The sequence below is a fragment of the Mizuhopecten yessoensis genome, unplaced genomic scaffold (genome assembly GCF_002113885.1).
Source record: "Mizuhopecten yessoensis strain PY_sf001 unplaced genomic scaffold, ASM211388v2 scaffold5989, whole genome shotgun sequence".
Classification (NCBI taxonomy): domain Eukaryota; kingdom Metazoa; phylum Mollusca; class Bivalvia; order Pectinida; family Pectinidae; genus Mizuhopecten; species Mizuhopecten yessoensis.
Window position 1 is genome coordinate 543119 of NW_018406324.1, and position 22458 is coordinate 565576.

Consider the following 22458-nt stretch of genomic DNA (forward strand, 5'->3'; position numbering starts at 1 on the left):
AAGCAGCATCAGATTTATAGGTCTGACCTTATTTCATAAACGAACAACTTTTGTGCAACTGGTTCAACCTTTTGGTTTGCGATAAACAAATGCAGCCCGAGATTTTGTGCTCAAGCCCAGTTTCTTGTTCCAGTGATAAAAAAATCTATACTCATATTTTTTCCATGATTTGGAAGAATTTTGGACAGACTTATATTACAGCTGAAAACCGTTTTCAATATCTAGACTTGACCTTTTGACAGTATCATATGATTTATGCAAGTTACAAGAATGCTGGTTTGAGCACAGTATCCATGCTTGAGCATGAGAACAGTTCGATGAATAAGGGCCTTGGAGAACTGTTTTCTGAGGCTGCCAGGTATTTGAATATCATCTAAAACATAGCAGTTCAAATGTCGATATAATTTCGGGCAGGCAAATCTAATTTTATTGCGACTTGTAGATGTTAATTCTTCCCTGGCCAAAAGATCAGTTGTCTTTAAAAAAAAAAGTTCAGTCTAGATATTTTGAGAACATTAAACAGTATGCACTACCTGTGCGTAGATTGAGTGACAATGTCACCTTGAAAACAAAATTACAATATCTCTATATCCTGTTTTTAAAGCAATATAGAATGAGTGCATAACGTTAAGCAAAAGTTATTTTTTGTTTTGAATCTGGCATTAACTTGACTTTGGTTGACAGTGGTCCCCTGTATAAACTGCTGACGACTGACCTTGGAGGAGAGAGGAGGTTCGCAGCAGCTGTAGCTCGCAGACTCCAGTCCATGGGTAGGTGTATCATATGTCTACACTATAAATTAATACTAACATATCCAGCTGTCTTTGAGTAAGGGAGAATGAGGTACATGGGGAATACATGAGTATGTCTGCATACTTACCAGAATCTTGAAAAAAAATGATAATTAAGCATAAAATACATTAAAATTGACTACATCTGAAAAAAAAATAGTTAAAGGAATTTTAATTGTATAAATTGTTGAAAACAGAAATTACATTAAATGTCTATTTAAAAAAACTAAACTTTGTGGGAGTTAAAAGTTACAAAGTGATCGCGAGGCTGAAACTTCCACAACTCCCCGAACAGGATCAAAGTGGATATTATACAACTTATAGGGATATTGTTAGTACTGCATATCAGGAAATGTTCACTGCAATTTAACTTCTGGTTTTAGAGTGAATTAATCTTGACAGCAAATATAGGTACACAGCATACAATGTATATAGTTAGTGTATTAGCATACAATGTATATAGTTAGTGTATTTCTATTAGTGTACAATGTATATAGTTAGTGTATTAGCATACAATGTATATAGTTAGTGTATTAGCGTATAATGTATATAGTTAGTGTATTAGTGTACAATGTATATAGTTAGTGTATTAGCGTATAATGTATATAGTTAGTGTATTAGCGTACAATGTATATAGTTAGTGTACAATGTATATAGTTAGTGTATTAGCATACAATATATATATAGTTAGTGTATTAGCATACAATGTATATAGTTAGTGTATTAGCATACAATGTAGATAGTTAGTGTATTAGCATTCATTGTATATAGTTAGTGTACGATGTATATAGTTAGTGTAATGGCATACAATGTATATAGCTAGTGTATTAGCGTACAATGAATATAGTTAGTGTACAATGTACATAGTTAGTGTATTAGCGTATATTGTATATAGTTAGTGTAATGGCATACAATGTATATCGTTAGTGTATTAGCATACAATATACATATAGTTAGTGTATTAGCGTACAATGTATATAGTTAGTGTTTTCACCTGTTTTTTACAGTGAAAGGCAAATATTTGACTGGGCGAAAGTTTAACAGTATACGTACACATCTGTGTTATGTATATTTACTCATTGATTTGTACATCTACTCCAGGTTTTGTGTATTTATATATAAATTGCATTAAATACTAAAATAAGGGGTCCGTCATATCCCTGTCCTCACTCTGGGTCAATGTCTAAATGAAAGGTGTCTGAANGGCGGGGGGGGGGGGGGGGGGGGGGAGTTTGAGTGGAAGGTAATATTTCTGATTGTGTCGTGTCACAGGTGCGCTGACCAAGGGAGATAGGCGAGCAGCCACTGGAGCTAATCTTGACCAGTTCAACTTTGAAACACCATATGGCCGCAACGCCCTCCGCACGATGTACCACAACATCTGCCAGGTTAGTCCACCAGTGTGAAGTGCTGGCTATGTACAAGTCGTCCATCCAGTTGTAGATTCTGGTCCCTACATCTCTTTGACAGACATACAGTGTCACAACAAAGGTTACTCGTTCAGTGGCAGATCCAGAGACCTACCTGGGCGGGGTCCATGTGGGGGAAAATTGTAAAAATATATGATTTTTAAAAAACATTCTCGGGGGGAGGGGGGGGGGGTCTGAAGCCCCCAAAAACCCTCTGGATCCGCCGCTGTAGTTTAAGTTAATACTTCTATAGGTATCAATATAATTAACACATTTAATATCAACGTGAGATATTGTGTACAGTTAACAATAGTGCAACAACTTGCAGCATTGTAAAACAATGTTTATTTTGATTTCTGATTGATTGTCGATTTGTAGAGGAAACTGGTGCCTGGTTTGAAGCTGACGGATATATCCAAAGTCCACAAGACTTTCGAGGAGTTCAATGTGTCAATGCAGGTAAAGATTCAGTGATTCACAGTGTCACAGATCTTTTACAGTGAAAGGATACACAACTTTTTGTGATTGTAAATACATGTCTGATTTCATTTGATAAATTAATAATTTGGTGTAACTATTGATACATTATTACAAGTAACTTTATCGACTGTTTTTTTTACTGAATATCAACACTTTCCTGATTTGAATAATTATTATTCCTGGTTACAGGAGTGTTTGGTTCTCATGGGACTGATCGAGATAGAGTCAGTGAGGATTGGAGCGCCTCCCAAGGAGAAAGACATGGGGGATGTCTCAAAGTTTCTTAATAGGATACTGGGGCTGAGTGTAACAAAGCAAAATGTGGTAAGGGACCATCTCAAAAGTCAAAACCTGTCATGTAAAAATACTTATTTGAAATTTCATAATACTGATGATATTCTATCATTACATATTTATTCAAAGGTCTTATATTCAGGAGTTTCCAGCTGTAAATTCTAGAATGCATAAAATTCATTGATATTTCAAATATTTCTTCAGATATATTGTTATGTGTTAAGATTAAATTCAGTGCATTCAAGGAAATGTTGATTGTCCACATTGATAAATGTGCTTTATTTTCAGAAATTTGAATGAGATGGATCTGTTGTTATTTTCAGATATTCAACTACTTCATAGAGTGTATGAAGATGATCATACAAAATGCCAAGACAGAGGGGAGGTATGTTCTACCCGTTAATACTCTTTTCTCGGGCTGCTTCGATCTCCAGTCATCTTTTTGACTTCCATATACAGTAAAACCTCGCTATACTGCCACAATTTGTCCATAGAAGTTTTGGCCTTTTAAAGGGATCTGATGATAAACTAAGGGAAATGTATAAAGGAACTAAAGAAAACAAGAAAAAGGAACGTTGAATTACGTTGGGGATAAACGAGATGGCAGATGCAACAAGGGGCATTTTATCAAGGTTTTACAGTATATATTTTTTTCTGAATTATTTATTTAATTGAATTGATTAATGTATATGCTAATTGTATTAATTGTATATATATGTACTGTAAAGTGCTTTAGAGTGGCTTATGTTAGCTAGATAGAGCGCTATATCAAATGTTGTATATTATTATTATTATTTACAAGAGTTCTTAATCATAACAAAAAGATATATAATAGCTTAACTAAGATCTTAACATGTAGATGAAAGATTGTCTCTGTATGCAAGACCTTAATCTATATTTCACTAGGGCTGTATTCAGTCAGAAAAATATTTTGGAATGTTTCTTGTAAGTGTTACACTAGTCAACCAACAAATAGATAAACCTGTGGTACATTTTGACAGGGAAGTGTGGCTCTATTAATTCTGTTGAAAGTTAGAAAATACTGGATTATATAACAATTAAATAAAATCTGTACTTGAAAGAGGTTGCATTTTTCATTTTTGTCTCACTGCCACAAAGTGGAAGTGAAACTAAGGTGTTGCTTTTCCGCCGGCGGCGGCAGCGTCATCATTGAGTTTTTGCGTTTAACTTAGTTTCAATGAAAGGATAAGAGTTACCTTTCATGGTCCATTGACTTTGTCAGCATCTCCATCAACATTAAGTGTTTGAGCTTAAGTTAGTTTCTCTGATATGTACATTGGTGGTCAATGCTGGGCATAGACGAGACATATCAATCTGAATGGCTTGTCATTCCGTTAGGACCTGTGATTTTTATGTGTTGCCAGAAAAGATTGCTTTGTTGTTGGTGTAGATGGCACACAGATTTATTTTCAAATAGTATCTTTTAAAGAAATCATCATATTTTGTTGAATTACATCTGGTAAAATCCCTTGCTCAATAACTCTTTAGCGGCCTAATTTGTACAGATTTTAAGAGGCCACTTCAATCTCATTAGCTGGTTGTTTCTGGTTGTTAATATTTGACGAAATTGCCATATTTGCATTAAACTTGCTTGGTAAACTTTATACAACTGTTCCACTGTCATTGTCCTTACTGAAAACACCCCAGGTACACTTTGTTTGATCTGATAGAGATTTATAAAACAACTTGTTGTTCAGGTATAACGAGGGGATGCTGGACATCACTGCTTCGTCTGTGGAGATGGTCAACAAACCAAAGGAGCTGTTTAAGAACCTCACCAAGGGACATACAGACACAAAGTAAGGTTTCAAATCATTAGGACCCAGAATCACAAACGCCTTAACTTTTAACTCAATCACCTCTGAAGTTTCATAATGAACTATTCCAACCTTTGAATTGGAAGAGTTCAAAAGTGTCTTTAGGGGTGAATAAGTTAAGGACATTTCCAGTTCTGAAAATCAGATATTGATGCCATTGACTGTATTGTCTGAAGTGTAACTGAAAGAGGAAAGTAGCTATGAATTTATGTCAAAAAGTAAATGACTGAACAATTTGAAAAAGTGAAGCAATTGCAGAAAATTTAATTCCAGATCTATTTAACGCAAATTTTATGATGCTGGGACAAAAATAAATGTTTTATGTTTTACTTCTGATGAAGATATTTCTGAAAGCAGGAGTATTTTTAGTATCAATACAAGTATAAAGGAGTTTCAGAGATTCAAATTTTTATTTTAATAAACGAGTAAAGAACTAATCCCCTGAGTAATAATTCATACTGTAGTTAGAGTTACTGCCCCTCATACATTGAAAAGAGCTAATTCTAGGTAATTTTACAAAAATGTTACAAGCTTTTCTTTTGTCATGTGACATGCTGCACATTCCTCCTGTCATATGACATTTTACACACTGTCCTTTAGTCATGTGATATGTTATATATGCACTGCCTCCTTTGTCATGTGACTAGCTACACACTCCACTTGTCATATGACATTTGGACACCGTCCTTTAGTCATGTGACATCATATGTTTTTTAGTCACTGTCTCCTTGTCATGGGACTTACTACACAGCTTGTCCTGGTATTTTTCTGACTTTGAAATGTTTTCTCAGACTCCTGGAGCTGAAGGTCGACAGAGGTGTGAGCTGGTCATCAGCATTGACCAGACTAGAGACCCACAAAGGACCTCGGGATGGATTCTATGTCTCCAAGCGGGATATCTTTGGAAGGAAACTATACATACTGGCCACACAGAAAGATAACTCTAACCACCTATTCAAATACACCAGGTAGGTGTTCATAACTCGTTCACCCCTAAAATTTCATAATAAACTATTCCAACCTTTGAATTGGAAAAGTTCAAAGGTGTCTTTCGGGGTGAATAAGTTAAATTATCCTGTTTGTATTATGTAAAAGCTGGGGAATAAAATGTCATCTTCGAATTAATGGCCCTGTTAAGATGGGAATTAATGGCCATGATAAGGTAACAGTAATGTCATACTACTGGTAAGTGTGATTCCTGAAACAAGCTTTCTATAAGATCAGTGACTTTTATCTATTTCAATACTGTTTATATTACCTCCTGTTACAGACCTAACACAGGGCTCTCACAGGTTGACGAAGAACAAACTGATCTCAACCATCGCTACACACCTGTTGAGCCTTCCAAAGCAGGTGAGTCTTCAATATACTCCTACATAAGTACCAGTGTGTTACAATAAGTCCTATTAAGTGTTAAAATAGCCCACACATTTTGTGAGGTCAGGTTTTTTGGTGATTCGAATCAGACTGAAATCATTAACTATTATACAAAAAAGAGGGCTTCCCTGACTTATGATGAAAGTCACTCAACTCATGATGATAGAATTATCATGTTTACCTGTATTTAATTTAGTTAATTTTAAAGTTAATAACACTTGAAAACCCTGGCATCTTAAAGCCTCCCTTATATGGCAGCCTCATCAGTCCAGAATATCCGGGACCATATTCTTAGAAGTAATATAATCTGTTAATGTAAGTGTGTTGAAGGTAAGTATTCTAGATTACCTTTAACTCATTCACCCCTGAAGTCACATTTGAGCTCTTCCCACTCAAAGGCTGGAACAGTTTATTATGAATACAGGGGTGAATGAGTTAGTTGATAAATGAGGTTCTAGTTTACCTTAGTGTCCTTCTACAGGTAAAATCCAAGTCTACCCTGGTTTTTTTAAGCTTTCTTAGTTTCATTACAATTTAATTAGATTTAGAATTTTATTTAGAATCTTTGATCTGTTTAAGCTGCTCTGCACGTGCTGATCCAGAATGTTTTAAGGGGTAAGGGCCAAGGGTGAAGCCCAAGTGGGGTTGTTGGAGGCTTAGCCCCTTAGAAGCTGAAGAATTAAGTTTTTTCTCCATAAATAGAAGAGGAATGCCTGACTCCTATGGGCAACCCTCCCCAGGTGAACTGTCAGTCCTTAGCTTATGTATTTATCAACTTCGTCAACAGAACTATGAGAACTAGACTGATGATGTTAAGCTGTTGTGGAGGGCTGTCTGATGGGTTGAAATCTTCCTGATTGTGGCCTTAGCTTGTTAAGCTTGATGCATCTGGACTTAAATTCAATTCTGTCAAGAATCTTTTCTCACGTCACTGAAGATAAACTGAAAATGGATGTTTCCAATTTCAGAATTTTATGTATTTAGTAACTCCTATCAGTGAAACTGATGTTCTAATGACAATGTGTTCCTGTTGCTTGTACATGTATCTCTTAACAAATCGTTTTGATTTGTTCCTGCTTTAGCCATTGAGGTTAATGACCTGTTCCAACTGCTAAAAGATCAGACATTTTCCTGTATAGAACAAAATTATGATTTGGTGCATGTCATAAGATAATGAAAGTATCATTATAAAAACAATAGCACAACGTTTGAGAGAAGTAAATTTTTTATTTTTGTAAACTTCATAAATTTGCACCAAATTAAGGAATAGTTTGGTGAAAGTACACAGGACTGGACAATACACCACATCAAACTAATTGAAGTTGTAAACTAATCAATCTAAATACTGGTGACAGAGTAGTCAATAGTTAACGTACCTAAAGTGAAACTAGAGATAAGGTAATGTGTGTGTGTGTGTATATATATATACATCAAGATAATCCATTCTTAGAACAACTATATATATGTACAATTGATGAAACTGCATGATTATTCTACATTGTTAAGTGTCTAGTGATAGTCATCATTATAATCAAGTCTACATTACTAGCCTTGTTTCGAGATAATATGTAAATTGTTACTGCGCTTTTCATAAAAATGTCTAAAGTCTGAACCAGAGTTACACCACCAGAGTTTTCAATATAAATACATTCAATTGATGAAAAATCTAATTACAAATATGTTTTTTCTACTAAAAGTAACAATCTGTCGCTATATTGAACTGTTTTAGACATTTGGAGTTTTTTCCTCAATAAATTGACATAATTAGTTCTACAATTTCCTGCATTGTTTTGAAATATTTTACAAAATATTCTATTTTCCACATTACATGGAAATATTTGATAATTTCTACAGTTTTCTTCAGTGTATGGCAATATTTGATCAATTCTGTTATTTTGTTCAATGCATGGAAATATTTATAAAATATTCTATTTTCACAATACATAGATATACTTTTATTAACATTGTGAAGTTTTCTCCATTATATGGAGATATTTGGTTATTTCTACAGTTTTCCTCAGTGCAAGGCAATATTTTATAAGTTCTGCCATTTTTTCCAATGCTTCTAAGATATTTGATAAGGTCAACATGAGATGGAAATTAAGTTCTACAGTTTCCCTAAATTCATGCAAAGATTTGATTGATATGTTTTACAGTGACTTATTTTTCTCTTAATTTAAAAAGATGATTGTTCATTTAAGCTAGATTTTATGCCATTAACATTTTTGAGGTGTTTCTATTTTCTTTCAGTTTGTTTTGGTAGATAAACTGGAGAGTTTCTAACTCACCTGAGTACATTAAAATACAGTTCTCGGCTCAAAATTACCATGCATGGTCCTGTCTCACAAAATATATGTACAACACAATAATTCAGGAACCTCCAGTATTGCCATTAAAAACAATATTCCTTTTTGTATAACACATTTTTTTGTACACAAGTTTGATTCTACAGCTTTATATAATGTTTATGGAAATTAATTATTCATCATAGTTAAGCCATTTATTGGTCTTAGTTTTTGTTATAAAACTTCTTGTTTTAATCCTTTCACCACTGTAGACCAAAATGGACTCGCCAAGATAAATGTATGGTAGAGTCTACCAAAGTTATTTAGGGGTGAAAGGGTAAATGTCTGTTGTTACTATGACTACCTATTTTACATTGAAGTAAATGTGGCAGTCAAAGACATCGGTCCAGTTCAGTTGTTTGCTAAATGCAGAAACATGCCAGTTACATTATATAACAAAGTTAATATTTATATAGAGATCAACAGCAGTCTTTACTTTTAACAAAACAGTGTAAGCTTAGAACCAGTTCCATGTTGTTTGGCGTGTCATAGTTCACTATGCCTCAAGTTAAAAACTGATTTTAAACTTCACTGTTTGATATTTGATAAAAAGTCAAGCTAAAATTTGTGATTAATGGATAGATTTATGAAATATTGAATTATATACAAAAATGAATGGAAATGGTATCAAAATCTTACACCAAAAAAACCCATTGGAAGATACCTGTGACAATACTTATATAACTCATATATGTTGCTATGTTATGTAAAGTTATGTTAATAACCTGTTGTTTTCTTTTACAATGCATTTGTACATCTGCTTAACAGAGCTACCTGCTAGATTACATAACCTGAACAAGATTAAGGTAGATACTCCTAGTGATATTTTGTATCTCCAAAGAAGAAGAGTTCCAATTTGTTCAGCATTGTTGTTTGCCAATTTATCATAGTAAAGTAAACACTGGAACTTTCAAAATGTTAAAATTCTATATTTTTTATAATTGCCTAATATGTAATAAATACATCGAAAAGAAGAAAAAAGTATTTCCATAAATTTAACAGGAAAATAACCTTAAATCCCTGTATGCAATATTTAATAAAATAATAGTGGAACTCATTACCTTAAATTAACATGCACTGGATTTCTTTAGTTTTGAAATGGTTGACCTTGCATAAAATTGCACTTATACAGTATTACCAACATACCAAAAAATCAATGTACACAAGCCTGCATTTGCCTATGCCTTCATTTGCCTATGGAAGGTGATTTTGTCCCAAACCTGATTTTCTATTGAAGTTTCATCTTGGCTAACTTACCATACCATAGCAGGGTCGTTTAAATATCTTGTGTTCAGTTTTATACTGTTCTTATTAATATTTCCCTTGCATCACATAAAATTATCTGTGTAGTGATTATCAGATGATAAATTTTACACACAGTAAGTACAAATATCGTCTGTATTTTTTATTTTTATTTCAAATTATGGCGCGAGATTTATACAAGATCAGTGCTACAGATATCTCCTATGGCATTTTCTAACTAGAGAGCGAGTTTGTTCAGTTACCAAATAAGGCTATACAAAAAACCGACCAATCAGGATGTATCTCGGTGTCCAAGATACAGGTGTAAGTACACCTAGCCTTTCCTGGTAACTGATCAGACTGGCTCAGAATGATCTACAGCTTCAGTAGAGACATGTTCTCAACATCAGTCTGACTTATACAATTATATTACAACACTCTTCAAACATTTAGGATTCACTTCAAGTGTACAACATATCAAAATACTTACAATTGGAAATTCATAGCATAATACATTTGTATGTAGAATGAATATTTTCAAATAACTTTTTGAAATTTTTCCAGAATCACTATTTTGCTTTTTCTAAAGGAGTTTATTGCTTCATATCCTTAAGCATTGGTCTTTTTTTACCTCGCTGAAGATCTTTTAAATTTTCTCCCGATGTAAAGAGTCTCGTAAATCTCACAATATTGTGATATCTTATAGAACACGCCAAGTGAGGAAACAGTTAAAATATGTACAGTTATTAATATCAGGTCTTTTGCACACCATGTAGTTTTCCTACAAAAACATTGAAAAAATCATTCATCATGGACTATGGTGTATGTTTTACTAAGAAAACCTAGACTACAATATTTAAGAAGAAGAGATGTCAAAATTCTAATATAAAATTACAAATGTATAAAAATGTGCTGGATTTATAGCAAAACTCAATGCTGAGCCCACATACAAGTGTAAAGAAGTGAGTCTAACCAGGCCCTGTGTCGAGTGGAATGTTATACACTAAATACAGCTTCTGGCCTCCTATATACCATCTCATGGACACTGCTTCTGTAGTAGCAATTATGCTAAATGAAAAGAATAGTTAAGATAGATCAGTATTACATATGTCGGACAATATTACTGAATACATTCAACTTCATGTCTGGTCGAATTATCAGGCTTGTTATAGTATGTACAGTTACATATAGGGTGGTCGGGTGGTGGGGTGGCGCAGTGGATAGCGCACTTGCCTTTCACCTAGGCGGCCGGGGTTCGATTCCCCGATCGGACATGAAAAGGTATGGGGTCACCTGCCCGACCACGTGGGTTTTCTCCGGGTACTCTAGTTTCCTCCCACATTAAGACTTCCGCGCCAACAAGAATGATTAGATTGAAAAAACTTGTTTCATTATTGTTGTAAAATAAATAAAGCTTATATTTATCAGGCTTTTTATCATAGAAAGTTACATTTAGAATCGGCCTTTATGGACACTTTAGGTTGTCGAGTGTAACAATGAACATATACAGTCACAAAACCACACTGACACTCTTTAATCGTAAGTAGATGTGACATGTTTCTCTGAAATTACAGACATTGAACAAAAATATTATTTAGATAAAAACAATTACCAAATTTTTAAATGTTTTATAGGATAGCTTGGTGAAGCTTTGTTCACTAACTGATCTCAAACATTTCTTGTATTTCTTATCTGTACAAAATCCATTTGAATCATATAACACGCTATATCTGGTGGGTTTTTTTGTTACCGGTATTTAAAAAAAGATTGTTGCACGCCTTTCCTGATTACCTGTCGTTACACTAGTCAAGTACCTGGACACTGATTTTGGTTTTGTGGTTGAGTCAGTAAATGCTGTTGTTCTAGGCCTCAGCAGTGCTAAATTGACTATCTGTGTCTCTATAATACAAAGAGAGTTAACTGATTGTTGGTCGCCCTGAGCTGACAGTTGTGGGGTCATCGACTGAGAAAATCTCGTCTATTTATATTGGTATTCATTGTGTTAACCACACTTTTGTACGAAAATGGGCAAAATATTGCAAGCAGCCCAAATTATTTTTACAGATTTCTCACATATTCCTTTGTGTAACCAAATTTATTACTTGCTTGTGACAACTCTTTAACTTATTCACCCCTGAAGACACATTTGAACTCTTCCAATTCAAAGGTTGGCATAGTTCATTATGAAATTTCAGGGGTGAATGAGTTCAGCTAGCACTGTCTCTGTCAGTGCTGTAAATGGTTTCTTCAATATCATGGTAAGCCCGTCAAATTTGACCAGACACATATTGGTGAAGGCAGAGCGCAGATAGTTCAGACATGCGATGTAGTACATTTTGGCTCCTTCGAGAGTAAATCTGCCCCCCGTACATTTGTATATGATGTATAACGGAGATGTTAACACTGAATTTTGAAGGGTGTCAAAAGGTTTTTTTATGGTCATGTGATAACTACTATAAAATGATTCTCAGTTCTACTGTGAATCGATTTGAGGGTTGAGTGTTTTAGTGTTGAGTGTCCAGATAGCAAACTCTGTGACAGGAGTTGATTTAGCCAGTGGCCCACTAGTCAAAGCTAGTGATTTCAGCTTTCACTTTGCAAGTTTTCCTGATCATGAGTGTCAATTTCTTTTCTTGTAATAAACATTTATACCTGTTTATAAAAGTTCTGATAAAAGAGTCTTGATAAAAAAAACTTCTTTTTAACATCTTAAAATGTAAAAGTCGTGACAAAAGTGTTTTTTTTCTGAATTTTGTTGAAACCAGTTGATGCCATTCAGGTTTGGTTGACAAGGTCATCAGAACACTTTAACTCACATTTACCACTGTACCGCCACGTCACTGATTTAACTAGGTTCGGTGTAGGCATCGGAATAGATCTATATTTATTGTGAGGTTGGAACGCCATTCAGAATCTAGAAACCAACTAATAATTTCATCAAATCAAATGTATGATACACATGTACTCATATTTGATGTGATTTTGTCAGAGAAATGTAGACATTTGCTCGTTTATTTATACAAGGTATTGCCATTATACACATACGGGACATCACGCTACTTATGTCATTGTAAATACGAAAGCCTAACACACAGAAATATTTTACAGTTAGATATGAAATATACAACTACGGTGACCATTTAGCAAACAGAAATACTGTACAGACAGGTACGAAATTTTCCATCAAAGGGAACGCATTACATACAGAAATACTTGATGGGTAGATACGAAATGTACAAGCACAGGGAACGGAATTCGAAATGTACATAATAATATACCTAGGTCCCTGATGTTGTTTTTATTGATTCGCCGTTTTAATTTACACTTATGTACAGTCACCGAAGACACAACATAAGGAAATAGGGTTATCTACATCAACGGGGCAATTCTGACATACAAACATGACAACATTATCTACACTTCCCTACTGGGTTCGATTTATGATTATATTAGCTTCCAAGCTGTATGTATGGGGAAAAAAGACTGCATAGGAAATAGTGATAATTATATATAAAAAATAAACCAAAATTCAAATGATATAGTGACTTTTAAAGACAATAGTGATTAGATAAAAAAACAATACAGAATATCAAGATTTCTAAACAAGACAGAATAGCAATATCACATTGTGACTTTAAAATAAACAGATATAAAATTTAACAAGATTTTTATGTATATCACTCTTAATTAATTGAAAAGTGATGTGGATGGACCAACATTAGCCCTGTCACCACTGTAGACCATAATGGACTCATCCAGATCAATGCATGGTAGAGTCTATTAAAGTTACATAGGGTTGAAAGGGTTAGTATTGCTTAGAATGGTTGTATTATTGCTGAAAAATATGAAATGCATTTACTAACTATTGTCTTTAACTGCCTCAGTAACGATCCTCCTGATCGGATTGGACAAACAAGTTTCATTTGTAACTATTTTGTTATTTAACTCATTCACTCAACCCTGAAGACACATTTGAACTCCTCCAATCCAAAGGTTGGAATAGTTCGTTATTGAATTTCAGGGGTGAATGAGTTAATACAAGGGAAAATGGGATCCGATGTCTGCTAGTGGTATGTTCAGTAGAAAATACAAGGGGAAATGGGATCCAATGTCTGCTAGTGGCATGTTCAGTGAAGTTCTGCATACCCCGCTTGATAGACTCCTAAACGGAATTCACTAGTTTGGCCATAAGAGTATTTAAAATTCAAAAGAAGAGATGGACAGACATCGTTGAGATGGGAGTCTCAGCAATATCAGTCTAGTTTACAGGTTTCAGTCCTCATGTGTCTTCATCTTCTTTTGAATTCTGATAAAAGTTTTCTACTAAGTGTTGGTTGTATTTGAAGCTAAATGATCCATTTTGTAATTATTTATATAAAAAAAAACCACTACCTAACAGATACAAAGTTGGATAGTTTTGGCAAACTGTCGTGTTAAAACAGAAATATTTACAGGAATCACCTACAAATATTACACACATGTACTGTTCGTGGGATCATACATACCAACCGATCGCCTGTGTCATATCTCAGCTAGGCCTTTGGTTTTGTGGGAAACGTACCAGCTATATATAAAAACAGTGTTTTGTTTTACATGATTACAGCTTACAAAACAATCATCTGTGTGGTACACAAAATCATGTGTCGGCTATAACTTCCAACGTAAAAAGTTCAAAGGTCAACAATAAACAAACAAACAAAGGATAAAACCGCAACAACAATGTAAATATACCAACAATGTAAAACACTAACAAAGTGAACACACCAACAATTGGAATACAACATTTCAGTCTCGTACACACCATGAAATGCCTAGTAAATATCACTGTTATATATGACATTCACAATAAACGTTTCATTGTAACTTGCATACACAACATTTTGTATTGAAGATACACTTGATGTTAACACCATGATATTTGATTATATTAACTATGTTTGGAGGCAGTTTTTCATTGTAAATTTTTAACAGATGTATAAATATTGATTAGAATATAAATATCATGGGTATTTTTTATTCATTTTGATGACAATTTTGATTTTAAAGCATTATTTCCTCAAAGAAATAGGCCCTAAGCTGATGTTGAAGAATTCAGTTTTCCGCTGTCTCCTTCGGTCTGACTTCATATTATTGTTCGGCTATATCTAGAACTGCAGACTTACTGGTCTTTAACTGCCGTTATTCTGAGTGTGTCCAGCATTCAAAATTCTCCCCTCTGTCCAGTTCACTACTGGCATTCTAACTGATTGTATAGCCCACTGTAATTCCTATCATTCAAATATTGACCTTTGACCTCTGGGACCTATCCCATGATTCTCTTGTTTTCTGCACTGATACCTTTTGCCCAGGGAGTTCGATGTTTGTTCATGTCTGGAGCATGTGATACGTAGGGTGTTGAAATTTCGTTGTTTCTTCGCAAAACATGGGAATGGTTTTCGTGGAGTTATTCCCCCCCGATGGTTCACATCTCTTCTGCTTCTGATGTCGTGGTGTCATCTCCTCACAAGATGAGGGGAATGAGAAGCAGGATAAGTCCGAGTGTGAGAACCGTATCTATGGTGACAGCTGAGGCGTGGGCAGGTTCACAGGCAAAGTTATGGTTTTCTGTAAAATAACAGAAAAAGGCATACCGTCGTTATATGAAAAACAATACAGAAACCAACTTCAGATGAATAAAGAATGATCTACTGTAAATCCTCATTATTCAGCTTAAAAATCTTACTAGCAACCATTTCACTTCACAAACAAAATAAATAATAAAAAAAAAATCAAATATACCATATACACTGTATCGTGAAACTTTATCCCAGTCACACTTTTACCGTACACAGGTAAAATCCTCACCCGCCCAGTGTTAATGTTGGCGTTCACTTTTGATTACTATATTCATTCTGTTATTTACTAAATTGTGATAATGATAAATTAGCCTTCATCAGAGAGGGTACAAATGGCGAAAGTGAAACTGCAGTGAAAATTTCTCGATATAATGCAATGCCATGCACAGTGTCTTCAAACGTATCTGAACAAGTATACTTATGAGATTTATAAACTTTTTCTTCAGGTTGGTAAATATTGACTACTTTTGAGATATTTGAATACTAGGCCCACTCTTATTCCATTATCTTAAAACCATATGTATCGCAAAATATGGGTAAGTTTAACGAATATTAAGTTGTTTGTGTGATTGTCTGTTGTTTATGTTATAGAGACGGCCTGGACGGAGATGTATGAACAGACCCTGGATCGATGTATGCATGGCAAGACTTGTAAGAACGGAAGCCGCTGTAAAGGTACTTACTCATTTCATCTTAAAATGTGTCTATTTTCATTCTCATACACATATTTTGATTTCAAGATTTGTCCTCTACCTTTCTGAAAAATGGTTATTTTTTTCAGTTCTTTCATCTGTCCATCTGTTGATATTCATGACAGTTATTAATGAGATGCAGCCAAACTTGGGGATGTCCTTACATAATGGCAATGCTCAGACCCATTTGGCCTCTTGTTTCATCTTTCCATCTATTGCTATTCCTGAAAATTATTAATGGGATGAAGCCAAACTTGCGGATGTCCTTACATAATGGCAATGCTCAGACCCATTAGGCCTCTTGTTTCATCTTTCCATCTATTGCTATTCCTGAAAACGATATTGATGAACTACTTATAAGAGCAAAGCACAGCAAAGGATATTTATTCCACAAATTGCTTGTGTTTAACAACTAGAATAAATCAACCCCATAGTAATATAATAAAATAAAGGGAATGGAAAATAATAATTTATGAAAACATTTTGAAATTGATATAGTATTGTCAACTGATCAGGTTCCTACGCAAAGATGTAACATTTATTGCACCTGAATTTATAGTTGTTTACCCTCCTTATTTAGATAGAGTTGTTGAAATTTCCATGACCTGATGGAACTGATAGTTTGATTGTTGCTCTGCTTCAAATGTATGTCATCTGCATTGATGAGGCGTGATGTCATGTTCAGTTGTAATCGTAATCGGGCAATGCTAGACAACTAAATCACAGAATCAAAGGTAGATTTATCCTAAATGGGTGCTTTTCATCTTTAAGGCATGCACAACTGTGGGACACATGATCCTTCAATCTATTTTCAATTTATATTTGCTGGATTCTATTAAGACGAGATCAGGATAGTAAACTAACATTCGTGAAGATTGGTTTTCTATTTATCTCAAAATGATGAAGGCTACAAGACAGAAGATTGGACACGTCACAATTACTGAGTGCATGTGGCCAGGTATAGTCCCGGGTATTGAGAGGTTGATGAAGGGCTAGGCGGACAGTGTACCGTATTTCTGGCCCTGACAGTATCGTTCCTCTCTCCTTGTCTAGACCCCCTTGTCTAGACCCCCTTGTCTAGACCCCCTGGTCTTGCTCTGGTGAAATTGTTACACTTGTCTGTCAATGACACAAGAACTGCTATAAATAATAGTCCCTATAAGTTACCACCATTAGACTGAGGAGTCTAGGGTATATCTTTGTAATGGATACCGTTCCGGGCACAATACTGCCTGCCAAGTGGTCATTTAACTATAATGGACCTTCCAACGGCATCCACAGCCTGTCAGTGCACACATACGATGTTGCTTTTCTGTTGATACAGGTCTGGCTCAAGACACAAGGCAGATTTCTATAATACTCATATACTTTTAATATTACACTCCTGTAAATCTATCATGGGGGATAGATTCTGTACTTTCTGATGTTTTCTCCTCTGCCCTAAACAGAAACCATTTGTTACCTCCCTTGATAACACATTACCTCCCTTGGCATGACCAGGAAACCTTTGTTACCCCGACAAATATGACTTACATGAAAAGGTGATACGATAATGACCAGGTGAAAAATTTACCTCTTCTGACATGAAAAGTTGACATGAGTTACCTCCCCACATAATCAAGACGATACAAGTTGCCTCCCCTGACATAACAAAGTGACAGAAGCTGTCTCTCTCACATGGCCATAATAGTTTAGGTTACCTCCTCTAACATGACCAATTCAAATGGACATGTTTTGCGTCCCCTGACCTGATCAAGTGACGTGTTACTGCCCCTGTGCTATCTCCCCTAACATGACCAAGTCACGTGTGTTATCTCCCCTTACATGACCAAGTCACATGTGTTACCTCCCCTGATAGGACCAGATCAAGGTGACATGTGTTACCTCCCCTGATAGGACCAGATCAAGGTGACATGTGTTATCTCCCCAGATATGACCAAGTCAAGGTGACATGTGTTACATATCCCCTGACATGACCAAGAGATATGTGTTACCTCCCCTGACATGACCAAGAGATATGTGTTACCTCCCCTGACATGACCAAGAGATATGTGTTACCTCCCCTGACATGACCAAGAGATATGTGTTACCTCCCCTGACATGACCAAGAGATATGTGTTACCTCCCCTGACATGACCAAGAGATATATGTTACCTCCCCTGACATGACCAAGAGATATGTGTTAATTACCTCCCCTGTTTTATCTCCCACAGTTGGAATACGGTGTAACAACATCCACCTAGTGTGTGGCAGTATTGTCTCCCTTATGTCTGTACTTGAAGCCACGCTGAACCGGTTTGCTGCCAAACTTCACCTCAGGTGAGAACATTTTGTATTCACACTTTCTCCAGAAGATTCAAACATGTAGTTCAGACTGTTGATCAGGATTCTATAAAGTCAATACTAGTTACTTTACGCCATATTCTATGTTGTCATACTAAATTGAGCACATCTGTGAAGATTCCATCACTCTAATCAAATACAGTAAGTCTGAGTGATATTGTTACATTAATTCTGTGCTGTGTTGTATGTTACTACAGTAAGTCTGAGTGATATTGTTACATTAATTCTGTGCTGTGTTGTATGTTACTACAGTAAGTCTGAGTGATATTGTTACATTAATTCTGTGCTGTGTTGTATGTTACTACAGTAAGTCTGAGTGATATTGTTACATTAATTCTGTGCTGTGTTGTATGTTACTACAGTAAGTCTGAGTGATATTGTTACATTAATTCTGTGCTGTGTTGTATGTTACTACAGTAAGTCTGAGTGATATTGTTACATTAATTCTGTGCTGTGTTGTATGTTACTACAGTAAGTCTGAGTGATATTGTTACATTAATTCTGTGCTGTGTTGTATGTTACTACAGTAAGTCTGAGTGATATTGTTACATTAATTCTGTGCTGTGTTGTATGTTACTACAGTAAGTCTGAGTGATATTGTTACATTAATTCTGTGCTGTGTTGTATGTTACTACAGTAAGTCTGAGTGATATTGTTACATTAATTCTGTGCTGTGTTGTATGTTACTACAGTAAGTCTGAGTGATATTGTTACATTAATTCTGTGCTGTGTTGTATGTTACTACAGTAAGTCTGAGTGATATTGTTACATTAATTCTGTGCTGTGTTGTATGTTACTACAGTAAGTCTGAGTGATATTGTTACATTAATTCTGTGCTGTGTTGTATGTTACTACAGTAAGTCTGAGTGATATTGTTACATTAATTCTGTGCTGTGTTGTATGTTACTACAGTAAGTCTGAGTGATATTGTTACATTAATTCTGTGCTGTGTTGTATGTTACTACAGTAAGTCTGAGTGATATTGTTACATTAATTCTGTGCTGTGTTGTATGTTACTACAGTAAGTCTGAGTGATATTGTTACACTCATTCTGTACTCTGTTGTATATTGCAGTAAGTCTGAGTCGTCGGTGCGTGTGGTTCGGGCACAGTTAGACAGTGGTGAGAGGGTGGTTGGAGTTCGCTACCCACTCATCCTTCTGTCAGAGGTGAAGAAAGTCCTGAAAGAACAGCACATGGTGGAGAAGGTACAGCTCTCTCAGTCTGTGAGTATATTTGGAGTGTGAAATTTTCGTCGTAAAATTTGATATAATTATTTGAAATGAACCAGTTAATTGGTCTTACCGTATTTATCTTGTAATAAGCCCATCCCCCTACTCACAGTCAGATTATGTGTGGGCCCCCTTGAATAATTTCATAATTATACGATAAATAATAAGTGATAGTAATTTTTAGCTACTATGTCCCAAAGGGCTAAGTGAGTTTATGCTGTGTTGCAGCATCACTCCATGCACCATCACATATTTTTTCTAAAACAAAATGACAGAAGTAGTTTGACAAATTTGGCATGGATTCTCCCTGAGTCAAGGGAATTTAATGTTTTATAACTTAAGGTCAAGTATCGGCATTTACTTGTCTGTGCTTTTAGACAAATAATGAATACTTAGAATTTCATGACTCTGGGCTTCACCCAACCAATAAGCCAGAAGAGTGATGGGGCAAAGTTATTCATTTGAAAGAATCGAATAAGACATATCATTTTCTTATTATCGTCACAAAAGAAATCTATTTGTGTAAAGATGATTAGTTGATTTGTATATATATGCATATATATGTTGGGTTCTTGTTAATGACAGATTTACTTCTTAGGGGATTGGAAGACTGTTTGAATTGCTGGTTATTGCAATATTCTTGTTGGCAATGATACAATTTTAAATACAGGTGTTCTCCTATGGATAACATTTTGGCCGTTTTAGTTTTAACGGTTGAACCAGTTGGACCACAGTTGTTCGTTTATTAAATAAGGTCGGACCTAGTAATCTGATGCTGCTTTCAGGCAAGCCTTGACAAAGCCTTGCAGGGCTTGCATAAACATTTGCAGGTCCGCCAGAATTTATACCCAAAATTGTTACATTTAAAAACTGACAAACCGTTTGTTCCGCATAAACGAAAAGGCCTTTTGTTTCAGGTACTTATCACTCAAAAGAAACCTGATCATACAATGTACTTGTCTGCACTATTACTTCTCAGTAACCAAAAGGCCTAGGGTGATGATATTTGGCCAGTAGCTTGCTGGGATGAAGGGCTACCAATTTTGTTCAAATGAATGACCCTTCATTCATTTTCAAGGTCACACGGGTCAAATATGTTAAAATCTTTTAACGATTTCTTCTGAATAACCAACAGGCCTAGGTAGAGATACTGGGATAAAGGGCTACCAAGTTTGTTCAAATTAATAACCTTGTTTTATGTGTATATGTGTATGGTGTCTTTATTCAGACCTGTCTAAGCAAAACCCTGTGTACAATAGAAACCTGACCTTCAGTCTTCTAGATCCACTTCTATGTACCCTGGTAAATAGAGCTAGTTAACAGCTGCCTTATCCAGACTACAGTTATTCATCTTAATGATGTTTGTCCACTGTATTTTAGTGTTTATGGGGGATTTTATAGAGTTCTTCGTTGAATAGTATTGAGTTATTCTGTTAGGGTTCCTCATATGCATGTATCATATCAAACTCTACATCTGGAACATGGGAAATCTTTTTGACTGTATTAATCTGATTTAATTATAGGCCGTAACCTTATCTTCCGTGTGAAAATTGATGAATGTCTATAATTAGTGTATGGATTTAAAGGCTGTGTAAGAGCTGGCTGTACAACCCTTAGCTAGTAATCGGGGTTATCTGAGCAAGCACCACTCTATCTTCAAAAGAAACTGTGTACACATCTTAAGCTGCAGTATCAATCAGGGCCGACCAATAGGCTTGTAACTCCCCTAACAGATGATAATTGACTAATTTTTGACATTGATTTCCAAACTTTGGCAATTTAAGACTACACTGCGGGCAAGGAGAGAGCTCTGCTGTGCATACTTAGGGTCCTATCAAGCATATTGGGTTCTGACTTGATATTGACTAGTTTTTCTTTAGCAGATTAACACAAATCAATTTAGGTTTGTTCCAGTCCACGGCTGATTGCATTACCATGTTCAGTGTTTAGGGTAAAACTCTGAAGACTGATTTCGAAGTTAAACATAATTGAATTTGATCGCTTACAGTAGATTTCAGATCGTTTACGCTCGAATTTTAATAGTAAAACTGTTGGAAATTGCCCAAAACTTCACACATATTGATTAGTTTTAAAAATATTAGATAAAATATGAAGGAAGAATGATGAGATTGTAATTGTCTCTCGTACATAATGTTAAACCCTATTAGCCTGACACAAGGTTAACCACTTGACACATGTTCCTCTTTCTGCCATGAGATTCATCACTGGATTACGGTTAGGTTTCTATACGGACCAATCAAATTAAGGAAATATAAGTAGTCATGACCGAATGGTTGTTGGTTCGAGTCATGGCACAGCACTGTGTTGCATCTTTGAGCAAGATACTTTACTCCGCTTGTTCCAATCCACTCAGCTGTAAATGAGTACATGGTTGGGCAGTGCTAGAATTGTTGAATGCTAGCTGTGAGCTTCGAAATGGCAGCACCGGCTGTATGCTCCCCAGGGAGTTGAGAAAGATATTTGCTGGTTGCAAAGGCCCAATAACAACAGATAATAATTAGTCAACTACTTTGAGACGACTGACGAACTAGGTTGTGATAAAGCGGTATATAAGAAACCTCAAATTATTATTATGATTATTACATCGTAAGCAATTAAAAAAGTAACTTGTGTTTCTGTAATTTCTCTACCCTGCCCGGAAGATTTTGTGCTGATTTAGAGAAGAACTGTGAACTCATTCACCCCTGAAGACACATTTGAACTCTTCCAATCCAAAGGTTGGAATAGTTTATTATGAAATTTCAGGGGTGGAGTTAAGGCAAATTTAAGACAGAGTTATG

General features: G+C 35.4%; 2 protein-coding genes across 3 annotated transcripts in view; one reads left to right on the forward strand and one right to left on the reverse strand.

Annotated features, from left to right (window-relative positions):
- The window catches only part of LOC110451405 (protein FORGETTER 1-like), a 37728-nt gene that overhangs the window by 13743 nt on the left and 1527 nt on the right, over positions 1-22458 (forward strand). For both annotated transcript variants that reach the window (XM_021499401.1, XM_021499402.1), the window contains exons 21-31: positions 685-770; positions 2064-2179; positions 2579-2659; positions 2870-3004; positions 3298-3359; positions 4693-4794; positions 5604-5780; positions 6083-6165; positions 15983-16066; positions 18297-18402; positions 19501-19651. In XM_021499401.1, the coding sequence (XP_021355076.1) occupies positions 685-770; positions 2064-2179; positions 2579-2659; positions 2870-3004; positions 3298-3359; positions 4693-4794; positions 5604-5780; positions 6083-6165; positions 15983-16066; positions 18297-18402; positions 19501-19651 (1183 nt within the window). The remainder of the gene's footprint in view (positions 1-684; positions 771-2063; positions 2180-2578; positions 2660-2869; positions 3005-3297; positions 3360-4692; positions 4795-5603; positions 5781-6082; positions 6166-15982; positions 16067-18296; positions 18403-19500; positions 19652-22458) is intronic.
- Positions 11514-22458, reverse strand: part of LOC110451406 (acetylcholinesterase-like) — a 128962-nt gene continuing 118017 nt past the window's right edge. The window contains exon 4 of the mRNA XM_021499405.1: positions 11514-15380. Coding sequence (XP_021355080.1) covers positions 15277-15380 — 104 coding nt within the window. The 3' untranslated portion in view covers positions 11514-15276. The remainder of the gene's footprint in view (positions 15381-22458) is intronic.